Source organism: Watersipora subatra, chromosome 1 (genome assembly GCF_963576615.1).
Source record: "Watersipora subatra chromosome 1, tzWatSuba1.1, whole genome shotgun sequence".
Lineage (NCBI taxonomy): Eukaryota > Metazoa > Bryozoa > Gymnolaemata > Cheilostomatida > Watersiporidae > Watersipora > Watersipora subatra.
Window position 1 is genome coordinate 2,581,567 of NC_088708.1, and position 27,383 is coordinate 2,608,949.

The following is a 27,383-nucleotide window of genomic DNA, read 5'->3' on the forward strand; positions in this document are numbered from 1 at the left end:
CCTCTGATTTTACCCGTAATAAACAAGTGTTCTGTGGTTTTGATTGGTTCCTTGCGAGTGACCCTCAGTGTTTGCTAGTGCTTGCCTCAGAGCTATTATTATTCCAACTCAGAAAGTCAATAGTTCTTTGAAATAGGTCGAACTGTTTTCAAAATACCTGCTAATCTGAGCAAACCAGTCTGTTGAATATTTATTCATTAGATTTTCTTTTTGTATAATTATTAATACTATTACTAATGTCATCAACTTTAGATTTAAAAGTCTGAAAATTATAGCAATTGGATTTAATACTTGTTAATTATTTGTTTTAGCTCATTTCTCATGTTTTATGTCTTTCTGCATGTTGCTTTCAAAGGTCAAGCAAGTTCATTAAATCAAAGATATTGGTATAAAATTTCCCATTATATTGTTTAGCATCACATTGCTGCTTGGTTCAAATACTATTAATAAAGCATATACCATGACTTTTCTTTATATATCTTTTATTCTAAAACACTTTCTTAACTAATCCCAGGCCACTAAACTTTTTGAAATAAAATGTTTATCAAATACTAAATTAAAACCTTTGGTGAGTTTTATTGCTGTTGAAACTTAGGTTGAATTTGTGAGTTTATGAAATGTAAAAATTATGAAGAGAACACCTCTGCTCTAAATAAACTTTTCGCCAACCAACTCCTAGGCCAATAGTTATCTCATTATGCGTGTGCAGTGTACATGTACATAGTCGGTAGAGAACTACCGAGCCATATTGGAGTTACTTACTCCCGTGAAGTAAACGGTCGTTGCTTTGGCCTTCAACAATCTCAAACACGTGGTTTAGAGGCTCATTAAGGTTTGGCTTAAAACTATCACTCGAATTTGATTTATTAACGTTGTGATACACAAAATATCAAATTTTAATATGTATTAAAAAACAATTGTTAAATAGTGCATAAAACATAAAATTCACAATTTTAACCTTATATGTACGGAAAAAACTCTTTATTTCCGTAATGATCCCCTTTATTTAGTCTTGTCACGTGATTGTGACCTATAAAGTTTGCCAATGAAATGTTAGGTTAAGCTTTTCCCAGTCCTGCAGTAATGCAGAGAGATTACAGCGTACAACTGGCAATATATTATACTGTAATGGAGTGGACTAAGACTCTTGGATGGTGCTAAACCGACGTTTCTATGTCAATAAAGTTGCTCCAAAACTATATCAGGTGGATTATGAACTTTTTGATTTATTATATTCACTTATTCAGTAACTCCTTTACACTTAACCGACTTGACATAATGGCGTAAACCTTGTCGCAATTTTGTAAACCTAGTTTTACTTTTCAAATTACAGAAAGGTTGAATCGATAATACCTGTCACGATGAGAACTTACTTTGAAGTTTTCAAGTGTTTTTTTTCCCTTTCGGATTCCTCAGCTTGGTAGTACTGTTGAATTTTATTATTTAAAAGCATTAGCGTCCGGTGAAGCCTGTTAAGCTATTTTTTATTTTGCAGCGCTACCCAATCTCCATGTAGTTATTAGTTTTGTTTAGATCTTGAGAATTTTGACATCGATTTACGAAATGGCTCGGTCCTGTGTCAGTACAATCTGCAACCGTTTTACACCTGTGTTTTTATTCTGTGCAATTGTTAGTTTTCATATAGCTCCCCTTGGTGTAGGCCTACCGTCAACCATTTACGTTTTTTAATGGTATTTAATCATTTATCAAATGAGCCAAACTATGATGGTAGTTGATAACGCTAGGATTGTATTACTACTACAGCTTGTGAAGGGTAGACATCACACGATTTTTTGTCTGTATTTGCGATTCAGCTTATGCACGATGCTATTTTTGGATTGGTAATGTAATGTTGTAAAAGCCTTATTAAAGCTAAATAATTGGCTAATATTGCAGGTAACAGATTTTTTTAGGTAGTCTTGTTTAATATTTATGTCAATGAACTTCGATTCGTTTTATCTTTTGTTTATAGCTCAGTTGTTATCATTTTATTACCACTATGGTTTAGAACTGTGTTTGCTTCACCCGTCAGCAGTTTTTTTAGTCATCGGTTATTTCTTATAGGCCTGACAACATTTTATAGAGCAAGGCAACTGATCACTCATTGACCTGCTAACATTTGGTTCTCTAATGCGCTACGTAAGTAACAAGTTAAACTATTCAACAAATTATTCAAATTGTCCTGCATATTTTTCTATCGCATACAAATAGTTTATTGAAATATTTTGTGTGCCCAAAGAATCTGTTCTGCAAATGTAGTTTGAAACTAAGTCCATCATTTCCATCTTATTTCTTAATAACGACCATTTAAAAAAATGGTCTTTACTAAAAGTGGTGTATCTCGATTTTCAGGCTTACACAATGATTTCAAGTTAGTTTCTCCCCAATCGAACTTGCATCGCTCCCTTTGTTGCTCAGCCTACACTATTGTTAGCCTTTCTTTCAGTCAAGATAGCAACAGTTCTTGTCATGGCTTTGTTCATTAGGAGAATGTCCTGTTGGAATGCTATGAGAATGTATGAAAGGTCTAGTTACTTGCTTGAATGGTTTATTATCATCCTGTCAAGGCCTCTGCTCACTATTGATTAACACGTAATTATACTGCTTACTGGCTTCTTTCTCCAGGCATCGATTGCTTGTTTCTCGCTCATCTGATGAGCAAAGCCAGTTCAGCTATTGCAAGCACCTATGTGGCCCAAATACCATCAACCTTGATATTCAAGTTTTTGTCAACATAACATTTGCTTGTTTGCTGTTTACTGATGCTGTTTGTCTCTGATTGTCAGATTTCAGTTATAAATTCACACATCGGGGCAAATTATGGTAATAAACCTTGATGTTATGGTTTCTTAGTCCCATCCTTGTAAGTTTCTTCATCAGTGTAGTGATGGCTCCCAAGCTTGGAAAGCTTAGGAAGCTTTCAAAGCCTGGTTCGCATGATATTGCTCCATATTACTAGATTGTGAACCTTGACTATTATGAATGTAACTTCGCACATTACAATTTGATAAAACCGCAAGAACTTTCGGGGGAGATATTTGCGGAAAGTATTCCTTCATTATGATCACTGATGAATGCTTCAGTAATGTGAATATATGTAGTAACACACTTTTTTTCAAATGTGAGTGATCTGATAATTAGGCTTCGTGTGGATGGTTTTTTAGTTGAAATGTATCTCTCAAAAATTGCCATACCTATTAGGAAAATATCAAAACTACGGCTAAACATACTTAGCTGTAAAGCTTAATCGACTCTTACCTGCAACACATTGCCATATAGCGGGAAGATTGAAAACATAAAAGACTACTTTTATGTATGTTTGTTACATGGTGGAACACAATAACATAATTCTGTTTGACCTCTGCATTAAATGTAGCTTAAGATTATTTTTTCATTTCCCTATTTGTACCCAAGAGATGCATTCGTGATGGAATATTGAGACATCTCCATCATTGAGCAAGGGTATGCGATAACCATTCGTTTCTGTGAGCTGTAAAGTTATTCTTTATATATGCTGCTTTGAATGATATGTAATCGATTCTTGCGAATCTAGTAATAAAACATTTTTAGATTACACCAAATGAGTTTGTTGTAAGGCAAACATTTGCCTGTCAGTTTACAGACATTAACCCTTTCACTGCCATCCATGTACAAATTTAGCAATCGGCCTAGTGCTAGCCATTTTACCGAAAATTGCCGCTATTATTTCATTATATGTATACAATAATTTTTCAATTTCAAACTATCTAGAACATTTTTGTAACATTTTATTTTGCCAACATTTTAGCTAACACTGCTATACACAAAATTCAATGTATCTATACTTTGTGTGATGATAAAGCTATGTGAAGCGATCGCTACGAAGCTAAGACGATCTTCCACAATGTTCCTTACTCTTACAAAACTATTACTTTCACCACTATCAGAGTCACCGCTGCTACTTTAATTATCTGTATAATCACGCAAATCTGAATTGGCTATAACTTCATGAACATAAGTAATTACCTGTTTTCTGACTCGCGCGGTACTCAGCAAAACTTACACAAAAATTGTTCGTTTTTAGGTTAATAGTTCTCAAACAAAAGTTTAAAATTGCTTCATTATTTTATGCTAATTTTATAGAGATCTTTGGACAACATTGTCAATATCATGAAAGTCCTCAAGACCGCGGGTTGTGTTGTCAACGAATAATAAAATGAAGTTACTATGCAATTGCTGGGAAAGTCGCAATAATGCGTCTAGGGCACTCGACCATACAAAACTCATAGATGCGTGTACAGCATCGAAAAAGTTCAATTATTTACATTTTGGGTGGCGACTCGTTAGGATTTTAAGGTCTTAGGTTCAACATTTTGAGGTTTTTATGATCAGAGGTAGAATCTTGCATTAGGTGATTGAGATGTAAATTTTGTAGTCAACTCTGATAAGAGATTTCATTATAAATTTTACAGTTATCTTTTCATTGGCTAATTTCGTAACAGGTCTGGTAAAGTCATTTTGCAATTAAAATCCAAAATTGGGCAAATTAGAAGCGTCTAGTTTTTAACTATACATACTTCATCTTCTATTCACTTATTTTTGGCGCATTCTATATTTGTGTAGTTTTGCTGAAATGCATACTTCGTTTAGTTGAGAATGTGACATTTTTGTGTATTTGTGTAACGATCATGATGATTCTATCATTTAAATTAATCTCAAAACAGACTCACTAAGAATTAAACCACTCTTTGCATTCTGTCAGCTTTACTACTTACACGTTAAGACCACTTATACACGGTTAGTCTAATTTTTCTCCGTTCCAAAATTATCATTAGTTCTAACGAGTTAACGCCAACTTGTGGTTCATACAAGTTGGCGTTAACTCGTCTTGTTATGCGCAACTCATAGCATTGTACAACAATTGTTTGCAATGACTATATAGTCATGTCTAGATTATCTCTGTAAGCAATTTTGTTGGTTTGCTGGGTATGAAGTTCTTTCGATTGAAAGTGTTTAAAAAGTATTTAGGTGAATAAACAACTTTTTAGCAACAAAATCTTTATACTATTGACCTTCGTGAGAGATGGGTAGTGTTAATTTACTGTTTGCCAGTACATGTAGTCTAGATGTTTCGACGGTTTGAAGGCTATTTGCAGTTCTAACATGTGGTATTTGCTTCAATAAATTGAGAATGTATAGAGTCATTAGCTTCAAGTGTACGTATGACAGTAGAAGCAAATGCCTTACCTATTACTGTGCAGTAGGGAAATAAATTCAGGTTGATTTATAAACAGAAAATAGAAATAGCCATCCATGCGCTTGTATGTAAAAATATTGCAAATTTTTGCGTTCCTCAAAATTCCAGCTGTCTTTCTGGATCAGAAGCTACAGAACGTTGTTTAATATTGTGAAAGGTGACATGATTAGCGAACTGTAGCAACTTGGCATGCTTTTATTTTTTCTAGATCACTCTTTTAAGCAAACTTTTTTCTTACAGCTCACATGACCGCTGCCTGAGAAAGTATGGCCACTTCAACTATGAGTCAGCCATCAGTCCTACCTCAGGCTCTTGTTCCAGGTGCTTCACAATCTCATAACTCGTCTGAGACATCCTCAAATTCTGTGATAAATCCATCTAGCTCAGGTACTTGCATGTTTTGTTGCTAACATGTATATATTAGTGTTGAATCAAATACTAATATATCCTGTCCGGTAGTCTGTTTAAGAGCCAAGGCCAGTTAAGCATGATGGAGTTTGAGACAACCTGACCCCTTAAAATTTCATGATGGCTAACAAGACTTATTTCTAGGCTTATCATTTGCATCAGTTGAAAGTTCTAGTAATGCAGTATCGAGAAAATTATTGCGTCGTTACATTATTATGGCAGGAAGTACCCTAATTAGAGTGCATCATGTAAGCAGGATTTTTTGGGGTGCTGTGCGACTGAGCCATGACGCCAATCGCTCCTGAGAAAACCAATCACTAGCAGGCCATTTTATGCCAGGGAAAAAGCGGTGTTCTCCGTTACGCTTTAGTATATAAATCGACTTTGATGTCCGTGTGCCATTTTTCATTCATAATCATAATTGAAAACTTGGGATTCAATATATATATATAATCACCTTTTCTGTTTTAATGAGCTGTTTGGCTAAGTTGCTTTAAAAATTAAATAACTGCACAATCCTGCGCGATGCAAAATTTGCTCAAACCTACCACGAAACGTTGAAATTTATAATTAATTGGTCTGAATTTATGGTTGCGTAGTGTGTAACAAACTAAAAATTGCAAAGCCAGCTTACCTTGCATGCGCAAAAAAGTCAACCTAAAGTGTATCGACTTGCAACCAATGTCATTTATTTACTCATGGATGGTTTTATTTGTAATTGTGAAGACAACTTCTGTCATTCACTTGTGACACAAAATGAGATTTTCTGGCTCACCCAAGATCGGATATTGAACACACCCATGAGCATTCGTGTAACTATGCTACACATGCCTTAATATCAACTCTAATACCGATACTGCAACAATTATAAAACCATTCTTCTGCAATTAATTAAACCATTGCATAGATCAGCTGGCCTATTCAATGTATTAAGCCAGGCAAAACTGATGCAATAGAATGAGTTTCACAGTGGACAATTTACCGAAGCATTCTACTTAGTTGGATATTTTAATCTATTTGCCAAGTTGCATTTTGTAATGTTTAATACTGTAGGCATTAACTGATAGAACGTAGAGTGGAATGAACAGCTGATAATCTAAAAAAATTGTGACATTTCGGTGTAAAATGTTGTTTGAAAATTATGATTGAGTTGAGTTACTTGTGAGTCACAGTGGTCCTCCGTTAGAAAAGTCTTTATGAAAAATGTGCATATGCTAGATTCCAACAAAATCGCTTGTGTTGACTATGACATTCACATTTTTAGTTTGCGCGCTATGCATCTTAGACAATCTTTCAAAAATCACCAAGTGTAATTCCTCTACGATGCTCTGAGTTAACACGAATCAAGACATGATTTTTAAACTATGCTTTGCCCTTGGTTGTTTGTTGTAGTGTTAGATATAACTGTCTGTTGTGATCTTGCAGATATTCTGATGTGAAAATTGGCACAGCAACAATTTGCTTCAGTTTTCTGTTTTTCGTGTTGGATTATTACGTAAAGTATTTTTCAACGTATTCTTTGCGTCTGGTACACTTAAAAGTTTATTCTGCGTTTGGTTGTGGCTTCTCTTCTGTCAGCTTTATGTTCAGCTTAAGCTTTATTATTGCAGCGCCTACTGGTGCAGCAGGTAATGAGACGCAGTGGTTAGACAGCTCCTCATCCGACTGGGATAAGCAGGTAAGCCAAGTTTAATTCTGATCAAAAACCTTGGGGCTTCATCTCGAGTTAGTGAAAACTTTGTCCGAAGCGTGTACCATTTTTCTTTTGTCGAAAATTGTCATTGAATTCAACATGATACGTAACTGTCGAGTGCTGTTCATTTGATGCTTCACACTCTAATCACATTAGCCTGCTAGGTTATATCTACTCAGTCTGCTTCTCTTATCTAATCAGCTAGCCTGCCCATGACTCTTGCATCCTTTACAATCACCTCCAAATGCTCAGCCTTTCACGCCTCTGCTTCTCACATTAATTGCAGCCCAGCAACAGCCAGCCAAACACTCCAAGGCTAGATCATTCAACCAATCCTGTCACAACTAGTCAGTTCACAGGTTGGGGCACTCAGTCCCTCTCCTCAACCTTTAGTGACACGACCAATGCATCGTCCAACAAGTGGAGCACAGCTCCCACTAGCAACAACAACAATAGCAATATGCCATCTCCCTGGGGTTCTCAGTCTCCAAATCAGCGTGTGCCGCAGTCATCTCATACCTCTGACTGGGGTATGCCTACCGGTTCATCTTCAACTACTCAATGGGGGATGCCTTCCACTCCTGTAACACAGGCTGAGCAAGATTCCTGGGGTCAACCAAAGCTCCTACCAAATGCAGGCACTGATGGCTGGGGCCAGACCGCATCTGCTTCATCTGGTCAACCGATTACTCCGTCCAGTGCCCCAAGCGCTCAACCGAGCCAGTGGGGTCCATCCACTTCTCACTCTTCCTCCCCAGCCACTGCCTGGCAGTCAACGCCTTCCAATCCGAGTACTGTCAGCAATCCACCTGATGCTGTAAATGACACCAGTGCTAGCACTGCGCAACAGTCGCAGTGGGGTGCTACTACTAGTGCTGGTGCCAGTAATACAGTCTCACCACCGACAACGACATCTTCTACACAAGAAACTGGTGCTGCTTCCGCTGCCCCTACTTCTTGGGCTGGTGCTGCTGCCAAAGGCCTGCCCAAATCACTACCAAAGCCTCAAGAGCCGGTTGACCCTGCAAAGGTTGCCCTTGAACTGACTATCAACAACCCAGAGGGCTGGGGTCGAGTGCCTGTCAGGCAAGACACATCATGGGGTAAAACACCGGAAAAAACTCATCAAGATGAGTCAAACCAGTGGCATTCTACACAAAATAATGGTTGGTTTAAAGTTTGTGTATTATGACATACTTTTGAGGCAAATGGTTCTAGAATGTTTGCTCTACTATTAATAATGGTTGCACATTCTGCTAAAAAGTCAATTGAAGCTTGCCACACACAGGCTGAAGATAGCACCAACTGTTCAATGGATGTATGTTCTCACAGGTACTGCCATATGGGAAACCGCTAAAACTAATAATGGCGGGCCAACTCCCACCGATAAGAGCACATGGAATCAAAAGGTGGCTGGCAACAATGATCCTAATGTATGGAACGGTGAAGGATCCAAGGATAAGGACAATGCATTGTGGGATAACCTACCCAGCACCAAAGAACCTGATACTCCCGGGTTGGTGCATATAGCATTTTATTCAGATTTTTCTGGCATTGTTTTTAATGTTGAGACCTAAAAACTATATTGCTATGTTTGTAGCGAGACTACTAACTCATGGAACTCGCAAGCTCCACAGTCTCGTACAATCTCAGTCTCATCTGGTGGAGCTGAGGGCTCCGAGAGTGCGTGGCCGTCCAACCCAGGTGCTGTCAGCCGTTCCAGTCCCCCCAACTCAATCAGTCAACAACCTACAGGCTTGACCGGTCCAGACCCTGGCTGGTCATCTCAAAATGGGTCCAACCCTGATCCCCGTAAGCTTCATCGCTGGGATTCCAGCTCAGGCCAGCCAGCTATCAGAATGCATTCTGTCTCTAATGAAAGTCCAGGTGAGAAGTCTGTTTTGTTACCGCTATAAGTACTTGGCAGGTTGTCAACATAACCTAGATACTCCTCACGATGCTGGAAGTATACTCATTTCACCGAGTGTCTATCTCTATGTGGTTTTCTTTTAAGACTGTGATGCTGGTGTGAGTGCCAATAGTCCTGTGGTTGAACTGGGGCTCCAACAGAGCAGGCTAATGCACCCTCACTCGCAGCCCCTTCCCTCGGCAGCTGTTGGTGCTCCTTTGCCATCTGCTCAGCCCAGTGCTGCTGCTGGCCTCACGACTCAGCTCGGAGGAAATGGCAGAGGTTAGGTGCAGGGCTGTTGTCGGTGAATGTATCATGTTAGCTGTGTAGTCAAGCTTTGGTCGCTGTTGTCATTATGCTCATCGTCTCAGTATTATTTGCTGTGGTCGCATTTATTTGAAACAAGCTGTTATATACCACATTTCATTTCTTCATGGGCTTGCCAGTTTATCTGACAGTCCTATAGCATGCATGTGCGACAGGAGATCTATGGTTTCGTGGCAGTATTTGATTCAACTTAACTAGAGTTGAGGGTCGGCTCGGCCAGTGCCATAGCCACTGGTGCATGACTTGACTGTGCATGACTTGTATCTAGTTGCATGTGCAGCCTGTTTAGTTTTCGAGGCAACGCGGATGCTCCTTGATTGGTATTGCGTCGTTCTTATTATGTGGCCTGCCGCTTCATTGACTATCTATCACTGTCAAGCTTCCTACCGGCTGCTCATTAATGTAGGCTATTGGGATCAGAGCCAGGGCAGACCGAGTGGTCCTCCCTCCAACTGGAATAATAAATCATCCGCTTCTTGGTCTGGAGAGAACTCTTCTGTCACCGGAACAAATTGGGGACAGTCTCAATCTTCTGCTGGTAACAACAGTGGCTGGGGAGATACGCCGTCCAACTCGTGGCAGTCCGGAGCTGGGGCTGGCAGAAAGCCTTCCTTCAATTATGAGGATGGACAGGCTAACGGAGACTTGCGAGAGCGCAGACCAATGGTATGGATATGCTTAGATCCCCATTTGTCTGTTCATCAGGTATTGTGCACCCATTTTAGAAATAGACAATAGGCCTATTTTAATTTCCAACGTCTCAAGTTTAGTTGAAAGAAAAATAGTTGGTTTGAAGGAAAAAGAATGAAAGTAAAACAAGTTTTTTGGTTGATGCAGTGTAAGTCAATACCTGGTATGGACATTAAAGATTCTGTGAATCAGACAATTGCTGATTTTATTGTAAAAGGGTGAGGGAGATGATGCTGACATGGGAGACTGGAATGAAAGCAACTCAGTCTGGTCAAGTGCTGCTGGATTCAAGCAGCCTCGAAAACATGTAAGTCTGATCGTGTCTTCCACGATTTCAGTGTTTCATTTTTACATGTAGCTGTCCAGGCATCTTGACACCAACTGTAGGAGCAGCCTTCCATAGTCATCTCTTTTGGCTCGCCATAATCAATAAAAAATATTGCAGTTTATCCTAAATTTGGTCTATTGAATTACCTTTGTGGTTTTTAAAGTGCAAGCTTTATCTTTGGTTTGTAGTTAACCTTTTGGATTGGCTTAATTTTTTGTAAATTAAACATAACTTGATCAGTTAATGTAAATTAACCATAAATGTTTTGTATATACAGGCTCTTATTTTAATGGATTAGTAAAAGCTGTTACATATGTCAGAAATAGTGCCAGATTCTTGACTCCAACTGCTCTAATGATGATTGCAATAACTTGTGATGAAAGACAACACATGCAATTTGTTGTTTTTAAAGTTTGCATATGTTGCTAGTAAAATAATTTTCAACTTATCTGCATACAGTAAAACCTCGGCTCTCGGACATAATTCTTTGCAGATTTTTGTTCAACAACTGAATTGTTTGAATTCTATGTCAGTTCCCCCCTCCATAATAAGAAAAAAGGATATCGAATAGTGCATTCCAGGCGCATGCCCTTTTTATCTGTAGCCATTCAACTCCGTCATGGTTCTCAGTCTTCCTTTCAGCTTCTCAACCCTGCTGACCTAAATAAGATCCAATTCCATATTTGTCCCCAACAGATGGGAAACAAAGTTTTTGCACAATACATTAAGTGTAGGTCTATTCCCACTCACTGGCTGTCTCAAGCTGCTGCCACTGAATTGACACATACAGGCAAACGCGGATAACTCGTCCTCGGATAGCTCGAACCCATTGTTAACTCGAACAGATTTGTTCGGTCCGTTCCCATGATAAATTGCTTTAGATAACTCGAACTTGGCATCATTATTTCAAACATTTCTTTGCCCAATGGCTATTGGGACAGTTATTATTACTTTAGAATATTACTTTATTCCGAGCCATATAGATAAACAGCAACTTTTAGTAGTTCTTAGGCGTCATTATTACCACAATCGGCAAAATATTTTTGTTAACGACTTTTCTAAAGGTTTGGAAAAGATCTAATTTTACCAGACATCCACAGACTTTGTGATGGTTTCACGAAAGTAAAGAAAAAGCGTGAAAACCTTCGGATAAACTTAGCAAGTAAATTCTGCAAAATTGATCTTGCTTAAAACGTTCAGAAGAAAAAGATGTCTTTCTTTCTGAGCGTTTTAACAGCGATCAAGTTTTGCCAATTTTAATCTGAAAATTTTCTGGCAGTCACATCACCTAAAACAACAAACAAATCTCAAGTGATAAAAATGTCTATTTTTTGATAAGATTTTTTAAAATTCCATGAGAAGCCCTTTAACTTGCAACAAGCAATCTATGCTTTTGATTTATATATAGTTTGTATATGTACATGTATCTACTGATAAATACATGCACTTGTGGCAGTGCTCTGATAACTTGAATGCTCTGATAACTCAAACTCTTTCGCTCGGTCCCATGAACTTTGAGTTATCCATGTTTGACTGTAAATGGCTGTTCAGACTTTCACAGAATTCGGAGGTGAAATATTCTCCCGTTTCTTGTTTGAGTTTTGTTTTATTAAGAGATGAGAATCGTCCGAGTGCCCAGGTTCCACTATTCATGAATAGTAGTACCATAACTGCACCTTTTTCATTGTCGGTGTTTCACTGTATTTGTGTTTTTAAGATCGGATGAAATATGGCACTCTATCAATGACCAAAATTTTGCTCGGACCTAAAAATATGAATATGTTGCTGTTTGTTGGGATTGTTGCAAACCATGTTGTATAGCTATCGGAACATTTCATAGGTCATATAGGTCATAGGTCATAGGTCATATAGGTCATAGGTGTGTAGTTGAGCTTTTCAATATACAGTTAAATTTCAACATAGGATTGTTGATTCATTCTAAATCTTGCAAATAAGACTGCATAATAGCTTTGTCTGTTTCAGTCAAGCATACCTGAAGGTCACATGGCTCAGCATGCTCCTTCCAGTAGAATGGGTGGACACTTTGGTAATTCAACCCCTTCCATGATGAACTCACACAGCACTGGCATGGGCACGAAGCAACAAATGCTCCACTATCTCGTCACCCAGCTCAAGTTTCCTGTGAGTTTTCGCCTCAAGTTTAGTTCATACTAAGCAATTTGTTTGGTCTCGTAAGGAATTCTTTGTAGTTGACACGATTTGCGCAATAAGTGGCCAGTTAAGGACAGTTGCTTTGGCAGCAGTCGATTACACTTTTATTTATTCTCACCCGACTATTACCAGTTTTTAGTATTTTACCTTATAACCAAATTATATTCGGATAACTTGCTCTTTTCATAGGCCCCTTCAAACTTGATTCATGATAGGTCCATATTTGGCTGCACAATGACGGATAGCTTGTAGAGAAAGTTTGCTCTATTCAAATCGCACACTTTGCAGAAAGATGAGGCCCACAGTGCACTCATCAACAACAATATGAACATGGAGGCCGCTATTGCTGAACTTAAAGCCAGCATGCACATGGGTGGAAGAAGCGAGTTTGGAGGTAAGCTTGGGCACTGGTTCTCACTAAGTTACTATCAAGTGTTTTTGTGTCCAGTATGACATTCTGCATGCTCATTAGTCATTGCATAAAGTTATAACACGTTCTCAAATGCTGTATCCGTAGCCCTCTGATGTACGCATAAAATGTGTAGTTTGTCAAACATGAACATACATACCTATAAACTGGTAGTTGCCCTATATGCAATCGAGTTAGTAATTGCTCTGACTATTGAAACATTAGCCACAATATTTATTTTAGAAGGTCGCAACTTATTTTTCTTATTTCAATTTCTGAGAACAAAATTCGTAAATATAATAGCATTACATTATAAATTTTATGCTGACAAGTAATAAAAAAATCAAATTCTGATATACATTTATTATAATATATCATAAACTAGCTGTGCTAGTTTATCAGCTTATAAATCATGAGAGGTGATGAGAGTTGCTTGCCAGTTGCTATTAGTCTGGCACATTGCCAATGGAAAATTTAAGTAAGCTCACTAATAAGAGCTACGCTGCTCATGGCGTTACGCCATCACTTTGCGTTATGACGGAAAGCGGTAGCGTATTTGCTCCCATATAGCGACATATATTGCCTAATGAAGTCATCCAGCTCGTGTGACAAAATTAGTAAGGTGTCAGACTTGTGAAACAGAGGGTCTGAGATCAAATCTTCTGCAATACAGGTTTTTTATTCCAAGATTTTAATAGCTATAGCTGGAACTGAACACATACCCACATACACACAAACTTTACGAAATATGTATATATGGATTTGAAAATGAAGTGACATGCAAAATAATAATGTCATATATGTCTGTTTTAGCAAGCATGAAAATGAAATCTATATATATATATATATACAGATAAATACTCACAAACTTGGAGAAATATATATATATTTCTCCAAGTTTGTGCGTATTTATCTGTGTATTTCCAGTTACAGCTAATAAAATCTTGGATTTTAATCCAAGATAAATCCATCATAATGCAAAAAAATTATGATAGATTTGAACTCACGGAGATTGCTACCGCAAGTTTTCAATCCATGCGCTCTACCACTGAGCTATACAAACCATATTGATCAATGACGTTATCACACACCGTATAGTGTGTAGTGAATAATTATTTAAATCTATGCTTCTTATTAACTCTATGAAACATGATGCTTTTTTGTGTTTTCTTGAACTTCTATTTTCGGTTTTCGTAAGGTTCATTTGCTAAAAATCACGGTCAAGGCCGATTCTTTTCACGTGGACAATTCTATTGTCTCTGTAGGACGAGCCTTGACATTCTCTCTCCGTTCGGTCACTCAAAGACCGTACGATATCTCAGTTTCACATTTGTACCGGTATCGAGAAGTACCAGTATCATCGTATTCAAAGTTCTGATGAATATCTTCTGGTGGAACAGTAACTTTTTTATACACACACACTTCTGTGCAAAAACTTGTTATTAATTCTACATATTCAGGATTTCTATTTTGTTTTCTCGGTTCGTATTAATTTTATCATTACTGAATGATCTTCTACTGTAATTGTAGCAAAACATACTTTATTTACCTATTACTTGCTAATTGTTTTACGATTAAACCCTTTTATAGTTGTTTTATTTTTTAAAATTTATTTGACCTGCACAAAACATTTTCCTCATGATATGAAGTTTGAAAATTGTTTGACAAAGTTTGAAAACCTTTACATTCGTTTTTATTTTCTCTTAAATTATTTCGACTACACAAAACATTTCTCATGATATGTAGTTTGAAAGTTAGAATGGTAACTGTTGTTATTTGTAAAATACAAATCAATTTTCTGTCCAAAGACTTTTTTATTACCTTGGCAATGCCGGGTAATACGGCCAGTCATTGATAAGACTCACTTTTACTAAGTAACAACCAACAACATTTAACATATGATATGCATGTAAGAAGTCCGTCATCTCTGTATGTATGTTGACTATCGCCTCTGAAATAACCTAGCTACTACCATCACACAAACCATTTCTATTTACTAGCCAATTACCTTTTCCTTTTTTGAAATGCATTCCTAAACATCTATTCATTTTTCATTGCAGTAATCCTCATCCAATCCACTCCCTTAGTCCAATCCACTCCCTTAGTCCAATCCACTCCCATAAAGTAATCAATAAATTACATGTCTAATAAGGTCGCTCGCCAAGAAAGCCTCCAATTTAAGCCAAACGAAAGTTTTCATCTTTAGTAAAATGCAAAACTCGTCATCGGTGAAATAGAGTGGACAATCGTGATGAGTCTAGCTGTCACCATACACGCCATTGTGTTTTCCCTAGCCTACAAAATAAACGATTTTAACTGTTCTCTTTCTTCATTCTTGTTGAGCTCTAGTGTGTACTAATCCTTCATTTGTCTTGTAGCCATGGCAGCTGGGCCAATAGTGGACAACGCATTCAACCCAAACATTCCCCCACCTAATATTGCAACGAATACACTAAATACTCCTTTCACAAACAATGCTCAACATAATTCGACTGCACTTCAGGGATCTAGTCGCATCAACAAACCAAATCAGCCTCGTGTTCCTATAGGTATGTCCAGAGGTCTGGAAAGGATGTGCGTGTGTATGTGTGCAGGCCAAGCATTGTGTGCTTAACTCTGGCGTGATCACACTGGTCTCACATGGCTAAATTTAAAACATTGCTAATATGCCATAAATAGTTGAGAATGTTTTGTACCTAGCAAGCACATGTGTAATAGAGCATGATTAAATACAACAAAACAATATAAAATGTTGAGAACTGTTTTCTATTTTCCTATAATAATAATTTTTACAAATATATGAGACCCATAAAGTTGCTGGTTAGAAATAACACAAAATCTATCTATTTGGGAGTGTTTTTAACTGACATATATTTTGTCCGTAGGAAGAGGGGGATCAACTACACAGACTAGCCAGCAACAAGGAGCTATCATCAAGCAGCAGCTCGAGATGGGTGTGCAGATGAATAACATTCATCCTCACTTATTGCATTTGCCTCTTGTAGAACACAACCTTCGCACCATCCGCCAATTAATCTCCCTGCAACAGTCATATCAGCAGCAACACGATACACTCATTCAGGTATTGCGTCTATATGTCTATTGCGTATTGCCTCTCTTCATTCCTTCGTTCCATCTCCTTCGTTGAACAGTTGGTTGCCATGTGAGAGGGATTTCTAAACCTAGATTTCATGAGCAGATTTTGAGCGTTTGCTTATCTCTTTGTTTGCGCTGCTCTACGAGTTGTGCAGTTCATATTGCTGTAGGGTTCATCTAGAATTATTTTATATTGTCAGTCAGGTTTGAGTCGCACACTTTTTCTGTTGAAGATGCTATCATTTCACTCGTCATTCTATTGCGCTATGTAATGCATTAGTATGGATAACTATAGTGAGACTTTCATACATGCTGCCCCATCCCTCAACTTGTTGCTAACATCGCTGCATTGTGTAACTCATGGCAAGCTAATCTTAACCCTTCGATTAGATATTAGATATACAAGGAGTATATAGCCATGAGTTTATACAAGGAGTATATAGCCATGGATTTATACAAGGAGTATATAGCCATGGATTTATACAAGGAGTATATAGCCATGGGTTTATACAAGGAGTATATAGCCATGGATTTATACAAGGAGTATATAGCCATGGGTTTATACAAGGAGTATATAGCCATGGGTTTATACAAGGAGTATATAGCCATGGTTTATTAAGCATCGGCTCTTACCGAATGATGCACAAATCATACGCACAGGTTATGGGCTAGTGATTGACACTGATCCTAATTGTCACAAAATCTGATTGCTATTCAGAAAGAAGTTGTAATTTTGTAATATGGCAGTTTTTAAGAGAGATCAGTTTATTTGTAAGTTGAGATATTCGAGTTCAGAATAAGGAAGCTTTGTGTGTAGAGGCATAAAACTCTGTAATTTAGCTGTTTCTGGCGTGATTGGGCGTGTTGAAGGTATATCAAATTGTAACTGTCATCATAATCGAAAAACATCTGCCAAAGAAAGTAAGATGAAATCGTTTTTTTTCAGACTGCGCACTCGACACGCTAAGCCAAATCTATTGAGTGATATAGGTTTTATAAGTGTGGTAAAATCATGTATCCTTTTCAAAAACAGTTAGCAGTTGATAATTGTGGAGCTAATGATTAATACATGGAAGCTATTAGATAATGAAGGGGCTAATTATGAGTAATATAATATGATTATCAGTATTTTGTAGCATTTTATTATAAATCATTTTTGTAAGTAATTGCATAAACGAAATTCAAAATGAAGGTTAGAGTAAGTAAACTCGGTATGTATCTATATATCTAGAACAGTAAAATATTGAAATCTTGATGGATTTTCAATATAACTTTATTGAAACGAGGTGTATTATGGTCCTGGGAATAGCTGAAAACACGTATTTTGAGCAAATAAAATATGTGACCGACAGTTGTTCTGCCTTAGTTTTAGAATTCTCGGATAACAGCCTTTTTTTGCCTTTCAAAATTGATGATTTACCATAGTAACCATCTTAAGTAACCATAATATAATAACCATCTTAAGTAACCATAATATAATAACCATCTCAAGTAACCATAATATAATAACCATCTTAAGTAACCATAATATAGTAACCATCGTAAGTAACCATAATATAATAACCATCTTAAGTAACCATAATATAGTAACCATCGTAAGTAACCATAATATAATAGCCATCTTAAGTAACCATAATATAATAACCATCTTAAGTAACCATAATAACCATCTTAAGTAACCATAATATAATAGCCATCTTAAGTAACCATAATATAATAACCATCTTAAGTAACCATAATAACCATCTTAAGTAACCATAATATAATAGCCATCTTAAGTAACCATAATATAATAGCCATCTTAAGTAACCATAATAACCATCTTAAATAATCATAATAATTAAAATACCGTGAGCCATATGCGATTAAAAACTTGAAAGCAAAAGAATAATTTTTGCGCGGAAATTTATGCAATGCTATATATCTTTGGAAAGCTGGGTTTATTTGAATAGATTCCATCACTCAAGATATACAAAAAACTCACAGTGAGCTTCTCAGCTAATAACAGTTTGCTACCAGGAATCATCTAATCAACTAATAATTATGGCGTTAGTTTACAAGAAAAGGAACAATGATAATATCCCAGCTCCTTCATGAAGGAGATGGGATATTATCATTGTTGCTTCATTTTGCTGTGACAAAATCTAGAATTTCTAGATATTATTTTTCATCCATTGATATTACTAGAGAGCCTCTAAATATGAATTACAGCATAAAGAAAGTTAGCGCAATCTTATATAGACCAGTAGGATTGACGAGCTGAAATGCTCTTGTAAGCTGGTTATGTCCTATTGAAATATTTTATGTGCTGTTTTAATAGTTTGGTTTCTAGATGTTTAATCAAAGATCTTTTTATGCAGAACGTTAAATTCTGTAAACATCGTAAGTAAAAAGTAATACTAATCTAACGAGTCTGTACAATGGATAGCGTTTAGGTGAAAAAGTTAACACATTAAACTTCGTGTTTGTATTGTATCATTATCAGTCATCATAACATGATAGAAATGTTTTTTGTGTACGGTAGTTTCAGAGAAGGCATGGCCAAAACTCACCACAAGTAGAGTCCATCTCAAGAAGTCTTGCGAGCATCAACGCTCAGATGAAGACATTGCAACAACCTCTCATACACAATATACAGAGCCAGGTGTGTCACCTCTTTCCTTCTCTATTCTTCTCGTTCCCCTAGTGAACCGACTTCAAATATTCACGTGTCTCATTACATCTTTTTCAGCCTATTAAATTTTGCCTCTCATAATGGCAAATCTTGCTCTAAATAAAAGTTTTAATATTTTTTGTGCAAAAGAAAACAGTTTTTTGTCAAATACATTGGGGTATTCTAAGATTTTAACGCTAACATATTTGTTGTTGCAACTTTTTATGGTGTAAGTGTCGGCATTAAAACCAACTGCCTATCTAGTTTTTTTGTATTATTCTTTACTCTCAACTCCCTTAGCAATGTAAACTAGAATGTTGTCCCCTGCCTCTCAGTTCTAAAAAGGCTTCACTAGGATCAAAAAATTCACACGACATTTATCAATGGTCGTCATATTTTGGGCGTGGAGGCTGATTTACATGTAATTAAATGCATGTACAATAAGCAAGAAATGCATGCAGATTTATTTGGTGTTTTGTTGTCTATACATTTGGTAATGAAAACCTTAAAGGTGGTGTTTGTAGGTTCATCATTAAAATGTGTTAATATGGAACATGCCAAAACGGCTGCTTCTCTCGTCGTGCAAAATTTTTTATTGCCGATTGCACCATTAGATGTCAAAATTTAACATACTTGTGTTGTTCCTTTTTATAAATTTTGCAGCCATGATTCGGTTTTCACGTTCAGTTTGTTGTAACCAGCTATAGCTAACTTGCTGTACATAGTTTTGGTTTCTGAGATGAACCAATATTTGTTGCTGTAGTTTTAAAGCTGGTAGAATCTATGATATATAGATCATTCACTTGAACGGTGTAATCTCTCATCCTCAACTCTTAACAAATTGTACCATATATGCTCAATAATATTGTCTTATGTTAGATGAATGCTCCTAAGTACGGAGGAGGCATCACTGACGGTATGGGCAACCTCAGTCTCACAAGCAACCCCAGTCAGACTGGTCCACAGGCTTCCAGTTCCCAATCTCGCCTTGGCATATGGACTGACAAGGCTCCTGGCTCAAGACAAGGTGCTAATCATGTGTTGTCATCATCGTCACTGCATGCATCACACTCGACTCCTAACCTACAGGGTGTGTGCTTCAGTTATTGCTTTGGCCTTTTATTTATCTTAACCTTTTTCTCTCTGTCTTGACTATTTATGGATGCTGTGACTTTCTAGTATTAACAGGACTATCTTCAGTCACGGTTTTCCAACACGGTGACATTAATTTTTATAGATTCAGAAGTTGTGTAACCTTGCACAATCCAAATTAGATAGCATTTTTCCAAGCAGCATTTGTTAACCTCAAACAAAAAGCCAATGCACACCAAAAAACTTAACTAATAATTTTCGTGTTTAAATTTCAACTCTTATCCCAAATTTTGCTTTTGTATTTGACTAGAGATTTTTAAAACGTGGACTCGTCAATGATTAAGCAATATTTTAGGGTTTATTCAACTTCTGAGCTAACCATTCTGATACAAAGCTCAAACTCCTTTTAGCAACTGAATAAAATATAGTGTGTGCAATAGCAAAAACAGTTTTGGTAAACCACTCCTAATCTAGTAATTGACTTAAACTTGCAATTTCATGGATTCCTATTTCATAAGATTTTTTCAGCACTCGATTGTGATCATTTTGCAGTTTGTTGTTATTTTGTCATTCTTCTGTAATAACTGATATGAAGTAGCATGAAAATTTTCATAGCCGCTAGCTGACTATGACTTGTATAGATTGACAAAAACAAGTGTCGTTGGACACGGTTGGTAAAGGGTGGAAAAACTACAAATATGATAGTATCTCATAATAGAGATGCAATTATTACAAAACTAGTTACATTAAGCGGAGCACTGATAATTTTAACTGTCACGCTCCTTTATGCGGTGGCCTGACTGGGTTCTTATTTTCATCTGTTATGTGAGCTCGCAATACCTTGATTTGCAAATCTTTGGTTTGCGTAGTGGAGAGCTGAACGATTGGTTGATTGAGCCTGCAAGCTACTAATGCTAAATCTGTAAGGCAGATATGTCCATTTTAGTTGAACAGTAAAAATTGTTAACTCATCTTAGAGTGACTGTTGTCCTTCGGGCAGTGCAAGAATGCATTAGTCACTACAGTCATACTTACCAGTTTAATGCGTTCTGAGACTGAGCTCGTATGCCAATTTACTCGCATGTTGGTGCAATTTATTTATATATATAACAATTAAATATATATTGATTGGTTTCCATACTCTAAAAAATGCAAATAAATCACTCAAAACAAGATAATGTAACAGAAAGAACATGTTGGTTATTGTCCTAACTTACCACATGCTTTCAAAAAGCAACAAAAAATATGCAAGGAAATGTGATTAATTAAAATGTAAAATTAAATACATGCAATAGCAGCTCATGCTAGCATTTTCCAGAGAGGGAGAGATGAGTTATCCTTCATCACAACAGTAGACTTTGATAAATTTGCATTTTACCAAAGTCTTAAAAGACAAACTTAGAAGCAAACCTAAAAGCAAACTTTCATTTTTAACTTAACGTAATTAAAATTTCTTCGGCGTTCATAGTTTCAAGTTTCTCGCTGGTTGGCTAATTTTTCCTTCATTTCGCTCTCACGATCAGCCGGCCGTTTTAAGAGAAACCTATCTAAGAACTTTTGCCTTTGTCGCCATTTCAACATGTTGCGATTAGGACGAACATCGATTTCGTCACAAAGGGTTAATGCACGACCACTAGCCAACTTGTCCGAATGTCTATTTTTTATAGTCTTGATAGATAGTACCGGCCTTTTCACATAGCATCGTTTCAGTTACGCTGACACCGGCCAATTGTTTGTCTTTTATCCAAAGCCTGAGCAGTCTCTCCATCAACGGTTGTGAAGATCGCTGCGCCGTTTAGAAACTATGGTTAGTCCTTTCGCAAACTAAATGCCCTGAATATAATCCTTCTGTTTGGTAATTGTGGATGTATTTCTGTCATATTGCTGAGGTAGCTCCAATCACGCATACACATTTCACATATATTTCAATAATTTTCCATTTAATGTCAATTGTTATCATTCGCTTTTTCTTTGCATTATCTTCCATTTTACTGGCAAACTTTCGGTCTACGCACAGTACTTTTAATTCACCTAATTCTGCACTGAAAATCACGCACAAAAAACACGGTACAAAAGTCTAACCTGAGCAGTTGAAAACACAGAGCGATGCTGTTCTTATAAAACATCTCTGACATACTTGGCAACTGACTCACGTGCTCGTATCTCAATCATGGCTCGTATGTTAGTGCTAAAACTTGCTTCAAAGCTGGCTCGTATCTCAAGTTTGTCGTACGTTGGGCCACTCGTAAGTTGAAGTATTACTGTAATTTATTACACACAAGCTTACTGGTTCATATACGTGTAGTGTTTGTCACCTAGTCACAATTGCTGCAAATTGTATATCAACAATAGGAACAAAGATGACTCAACTGCGTATAAAATATTTTACAATGTTAATTTCCCTAGAAGTTACATTTATTTAAAGGATCACTGATTGAGTATTATGTTATAGTGATAAGCCCTAGCTGGTAAATTTTAATTATTAACATAATTATGAAGATCTGCTTCGAACCTTCTGCCTGGTAATTAATTATGATTGCGGTCAAATTCCGTGTTTAATTGATTGCGTGTACAACATTTTAATTCTAATTGCATGTTTTAATTCTAATTGCATATCCCTCACATTCTAAAAACTACTCATTTTCCGCAATGATCGTGGCGCATAGGTTTGAAGCATCAAGTCACAGTACTTTTGATAGTATCTTGTTGAGATGCACAATTGGCAAATGTGGTGTGAGATCTTCATGAATATTTAATGTCGGTAGGGGTGGCCAATTTCTTGATGTTTTAAATGGAATAATTACTGTGTAAATCGCTTATTGTTTCATGCAGATAATAGCTTCGAGTTCGTGGGCATTAAACAGCTCTAGAAGAGAGAGTTCATGGGCATTAAACAGCTCTAGAAGAGATAATAATTGTATCATCTCAGTATCTAAGATAACACATGCTCTGATCAATTTTGGAGCACTATGTAACTTTGGCAATTTCTAACACCTAAACCTGATCTCAATTTAAGGCTGAGCATCCTAGGTTTAATTTCTAGCAGTTAGTAAAAAGTTGACTTTTTATCTTCCTGCTAGAAGGCATTAGGCTGAGAGGCATTCATAGCCAATGCAGATACTCAGTAGGTATGACATCGTGCTACACCTTAGTGGCCTAGTTGTCGTCTTCACCTTATTTGAAATCTCTTTCAGGCGGTGTTTTGGGAGAAAATAGTCCTTGGGCTTCTTCCAGCTCTTCAAGCATGTGGTCTAACAACACAAACAGTGGGCCTTACCTAGACAACCAAAATGAATCTCGTTTGGCCGCTGCTAACAATGGGCCACAGAGTTTTGATATCCCTGAGTTTGTGCCAGGTGTGCCGTGGCAGGGTGCTAATACCAATAAGGTAGAAGATGACCCCAACATTACACCTGGCAGCGTCGCAACATCTCTCTCTGTCAGCACTGCATCTCTCCTTAATGGATCTGGTACGTTTTTCATCTTTATGTATAGTGATAGTGCATTTCCTAAACTAATTCGTAAACCAATCTGAATTTATAGCCAATCAACCCATTGATTATTACACGCACCAAACATCAGCTGCAAGCTACTAGTGTTATCTGACCTGAATGGCAAATGTTAATATTTACCTAACTACACACTACAGCTGCATATACATTTCTAATTTTCTCTTTACTTAATGGATGTGTCGTCGATGGACCCCATGTGATCAATTTTTTGCAAAACCTGACAGATTAGCAGGGATTTTTTGGCAATGGTTGTTATTTTTTGGACTTTATGAAGATTGCTAAGTCGACATTTATAAACTTTTCCCAGAAGGTTTCGTTATTCATAAGCCTCAATTCAAGAAACACATTCTTTAATGAAGTTGACTTGAGATAGGTTTGCTCACAAATTTAGCTCTTAGTTGAATATTTTATCTGCTTTTCCTAAGACTGTTTGGTGCAGCCAAGTTATCAAATTGCATTTCACTTGCCTCATTGATTCGTGTTTAGGTCGAAGCAGCACAGACCTGGGTTGGAGCAATAACTCTGTCACGGGTAACAAGAGCACGTGGTCTAGTCAAAATCCATCTCCTGCCAATGACATGTGGAACAAAACTGCAAGACCACCACCAGGATTCAACCGAAATATTAATCGTAGTGTGTCCATGCCACAAGGTCCCAGCGATAAGATTTCTGCCTTCAGCCCTGGTAATTTCTTGAACTCTGTATACGGTTGCTATAGTTGTCAGCATTGGTTTCTAGTCTTCTAGTTTTTAATGGCACTGTTTAGCTTACTCGTCTGTATTGTAGTTGGCATTGCTGCCAGTTGGGACAGCCAGTCTGGATTGAGCTCTGCAAGCAACCCGTGGCTTATTCTTCGAAACCTTCCACACCAAGTGGATGGTAACACCCTGAAAACTTTGTGTCAACAGCACGGTCCATTACAACATTTTTTCGTGAGCTCTAATAGTGGTCAAGCTCTTGTGCGCTACACTGCTAAAGAAGAGGCTCTAAAGGCTCAGAAGTCACTGAACTCTTGTCCCATGTATGAGGCAACTATCACTGCTGAGTTCATCGATGAGAATGAGGTAAGTTATGCTTTTCCATTTACAGTTTAGATTTATAATGGGAGGATTATGGCTTTACTCTCCGTTGTGTGTGATTTGTTTGTTGCGGGTGGGAAATTGGCTGCCATTTTCTTGCTGCCTTACTATACCCGAATTATATCGATGGTTGGCGACCAAAAATAAAATTGAACGATTGCAACCTCAAAATTCGTCTTTATATATAATTTTCTGGTTCTCTATTTTAGTAAGCAATTGGCTATTTTTCAGCCATGCAAATAACTTGTTATATCAACTTTTTCTCAATGTATCACCTATCACCGATTCTCTTTCTATTTGTAGGTGCAGAGAATTATTGACCAGTGTCAACGGCAAGGAAGTGTAGGTCGTTCTCACTCTGTCTCTGCAGCTCCAGGCTCGGGTGTCTGGCCAAACACAAATAACAACAGCAGTTCTTCCAACCTTTGGGGCAGCACTGGTAGTGTTATGCACTCAGCAGTTGGTGGCTCAGCGTCCACTTGGGGTGGTGTGGCAAGTGGATTTCTTCCAGCATCAGATATAGGAGGCAACAGCTACGCCATGTAAACTATTATAATCACTGTCTTGCTAACCCGGTACTCTCACAGGATGCTTCACGCTACTCTCTTTCAATATTAGCAGCCAACAGCATTCTCACTTTATATTTGACTGCTCAGCATGTTACTATAGATCTCTGCAACGCAATGACATCACCAATACTTGTATTACACAGATGGCAGGTGTGAGCGAGTGTGCTTACTACGACTCTATTCAATAATTCCACCTCCCCTATGTATCCTAGTACTGTATCGCCAAGTTAGATATATCATAGGTAATCCGATCTAGTTACATATTTAATCTAGTGTGTCGACTGTTAAATTATAATATATATAATTTTCTTAATTATATGCTATCACTAGCTTAGTCGATTGAATCATTGTTTTTCCTGCCGAAGTATTACATTAAATCAACTATACAATTGAATCTATGTGCTACGATTATTCAAAGTCATAATGACAGCTCGTCGGCTGCCCAAGGCTCATGGTGCGCATACTCTCTATTCTATTCCTTGACATACTATTATTATCTATTATTATGCATTTTTCTCTTTGAGTATGTGTGATTTTGGCCCAGGTGGTAACTCTAACCTTTCTATATTATTGCATGGGCAATTTTATTCAAACAGTAATTGCCATTGTTATTATTATTCTTGTAATGTTAGTTTGGCTGCCTAGAGATATTGTCCACATGTATGCGTTACATGCCACATTTTATGCCTTCATAACGTATGTTTCGGAGTTTTGTAAAAAAATTTCTTGCGAAATACCAAAAACAAGGTTTTTGTCATGTGATTCTATTTTTCTTATCAGATCTTTGCACAAACAGATATTAATGTTTGTATAGTATTTGCAATCAGATATTTTATCATTTTCAATGTGCCAAGTTCTCAACATAGGTGAAACGAATGCATATGAGTCTGTGATGATTGTATGGTTACATAACCCTCTCTGCTTGCTCGCCTCTCCACGCTTCTAGTTCCGCTCACTTATATTTAACAATAGGAAAGGGATGACTTTCAAGTCATAGTGCAAACCTTTTCTCACCGTCTGACCCATCATAATATTATATAGCTTAGTAGATGTACGTGATATAGCTCTTTGATACGAGCGGTTTGCTCATGCAATGGCCCGTCAGTCAATTCTCTACTTCATAAGTACTTTTGTTTACTAAAACCGGTTTTACTAGTTTCCAAAATGCCTCAAAACTGTTTTCTAAAATTTGTGAGCTACAATATTTCGACTGAGCCACTTGGTGGCTGGTGGTGTAAGAAAACATGCATCATGGTATAATGTCTACAGTATTGTGACTAAAATCATTGAGCTTGCATGATCTCTCAATCTCAAATAGATGCGTACATGACATGTTTGTCAGTTTTTTTTTTGAAATCAGATGTAATAAAGTAAGCTTCTGTGTTATCAATCTCGGCATTCCGATTAAAATATAATTTTTCTCTTTAAAAACTAGAAAATCCAGAAAAAGTCAATTTGGTGTAATGCAATCATTGGTGCTACGTAACCGTCGTTTTAGCGCAGCACTCAATAGTCTTTCTTGTCAGGGTGACTAGGCGAACGATTGCCATGCTGTGTCATTCCGCAAAAAACTATATGCTATCTTTTCGTGCTCACAACTATATACCGCATCGTACACTAATATCTGCCCTTAAGGGAAAATATGTTACAAAAGAATGATCGCATTAAGTAGAGCTGATATATTTTTACTTGTAAACCTGGCATTTGGCTGGTGAATTTTGCCCTCAACGTAATTGTCGTTACATCAAGTATATTACTTTTGTTTAATCAAACCTATGATTGCTGCTATTATCATCCCTACATATACTCACCTTGTTGCTGCTATGGCCCCAAAACCGCCCGTGAAAGCTCGATTTTTGCTAGCGACTGTGTGTAGTATATCTCAAAATGACATACTCTTTATCACAACTATTTGGATTAAGGTTTATCATAGAATTGCACCATGATATTTTACTGTATGTTTTCCAGTTAAAAACTACCAGCACACATTCTGCCATGTTTAGCAGTTTGAAAAATTACTACCAGTCAAATATGCCTAATCATTATAATTCATGTATTTTGCTTTGCTTATTTTTTCTTTTGTGTGATGTTACAATTATATCCTTTGCTTCTTGTAGTTTATATTTTTTGTGGTAAATTACGTACAATAAATATTGCTGTGGCACTTGACATTAAAGACTTCAGAATGTCTTTTGCGACTCATCAGTTCC

General features: G+C 37.1%; 1 protein-coding gene across 4 annotated transcripts; it reads left to right on the plus strand.

The window, feature by feature from the left end:
- The first annotated feature begins 1,090 nt into the window (after window positions 1-1,090).
- Window positions 1,091-27,343, plus strand: LOC137407919 (trinucleotide repeat-containing gene 6C protein-like). 4 transcript variants are annotated; one of them, XM_068094305.1, is made up of 20 exons: window positions 1,091-1,205; window positions 2,065-2,139; window positions 5,477-5,623; window positions 7,255-7,322; window positions 7,624-8,503; window positions 8,670-8,853; window positions 8,938-9,224; window positions 9,352-9,528; window positions 9,980-10,239; window positions 10,481-10,570; window positions 12,575-12,733; window positions 13,052-13,157; window positions 15,551-15,721; window positions 16,058-16,254; window positions 18,793-18,912; window positions 19,801-20,011; window positions 23,208-23,483; window positions 24,012-24,209; window positions 24,312-24,589; window positions 24,908-27,343. In XM_068094305.1, exons 3-20 carry the CDS (start codon window positions 5,503-5,505, stop codon window positions 25,148-25,150), a joined length of 4,026 nt encoding a protein of 1,341 aa, XP_067950406.1. In that variant the 5' UTR covers window positions 1,091-1,205; window positions 2,065-2,139; window positions 5,477-5,502; the 3' UTR covers window positions 25,151-27,343. The 4 variants fall into 4 exon arrangements, with proteins under 4 accessions (XP_067950406.1, XP_067950415.1, XP_067950422.1 ...); XM_068094314.1 differs by having other exon boundaries at window positions 18,799-18,912; XM_068094310.1 differs by having other exon boundaries at window positions 1,110-1,205; window positions 2,084-2,139.
- The last annotated feature ends 40 nt before the right edge of the window (window positions 27,344-27,383 follow it).

Coding starts and splice junctions, on each gene's coding strand:
- LOC137407919 (XM_068094305.1), top strand. CDS start 5,503: ATGGCCACTTCAACTATGAGTCAGCCATCAGTCCTACCTCAGGCTCTT. Junction 7,323..7,623: donor CATCCGACTGGGATAAGCAG/GTAAGCCAAGTT, acceptor CATTAATTGCAG/CCCAGCAACAGCCAGCCAAA. Junction 10,571..12,574: donor TCAAGCAGCCTCGAAAACAT/GTAAGTCTGATC, acceptor TGTCTGTTTCAG/TCAAGCATACCTGAAGGTCA.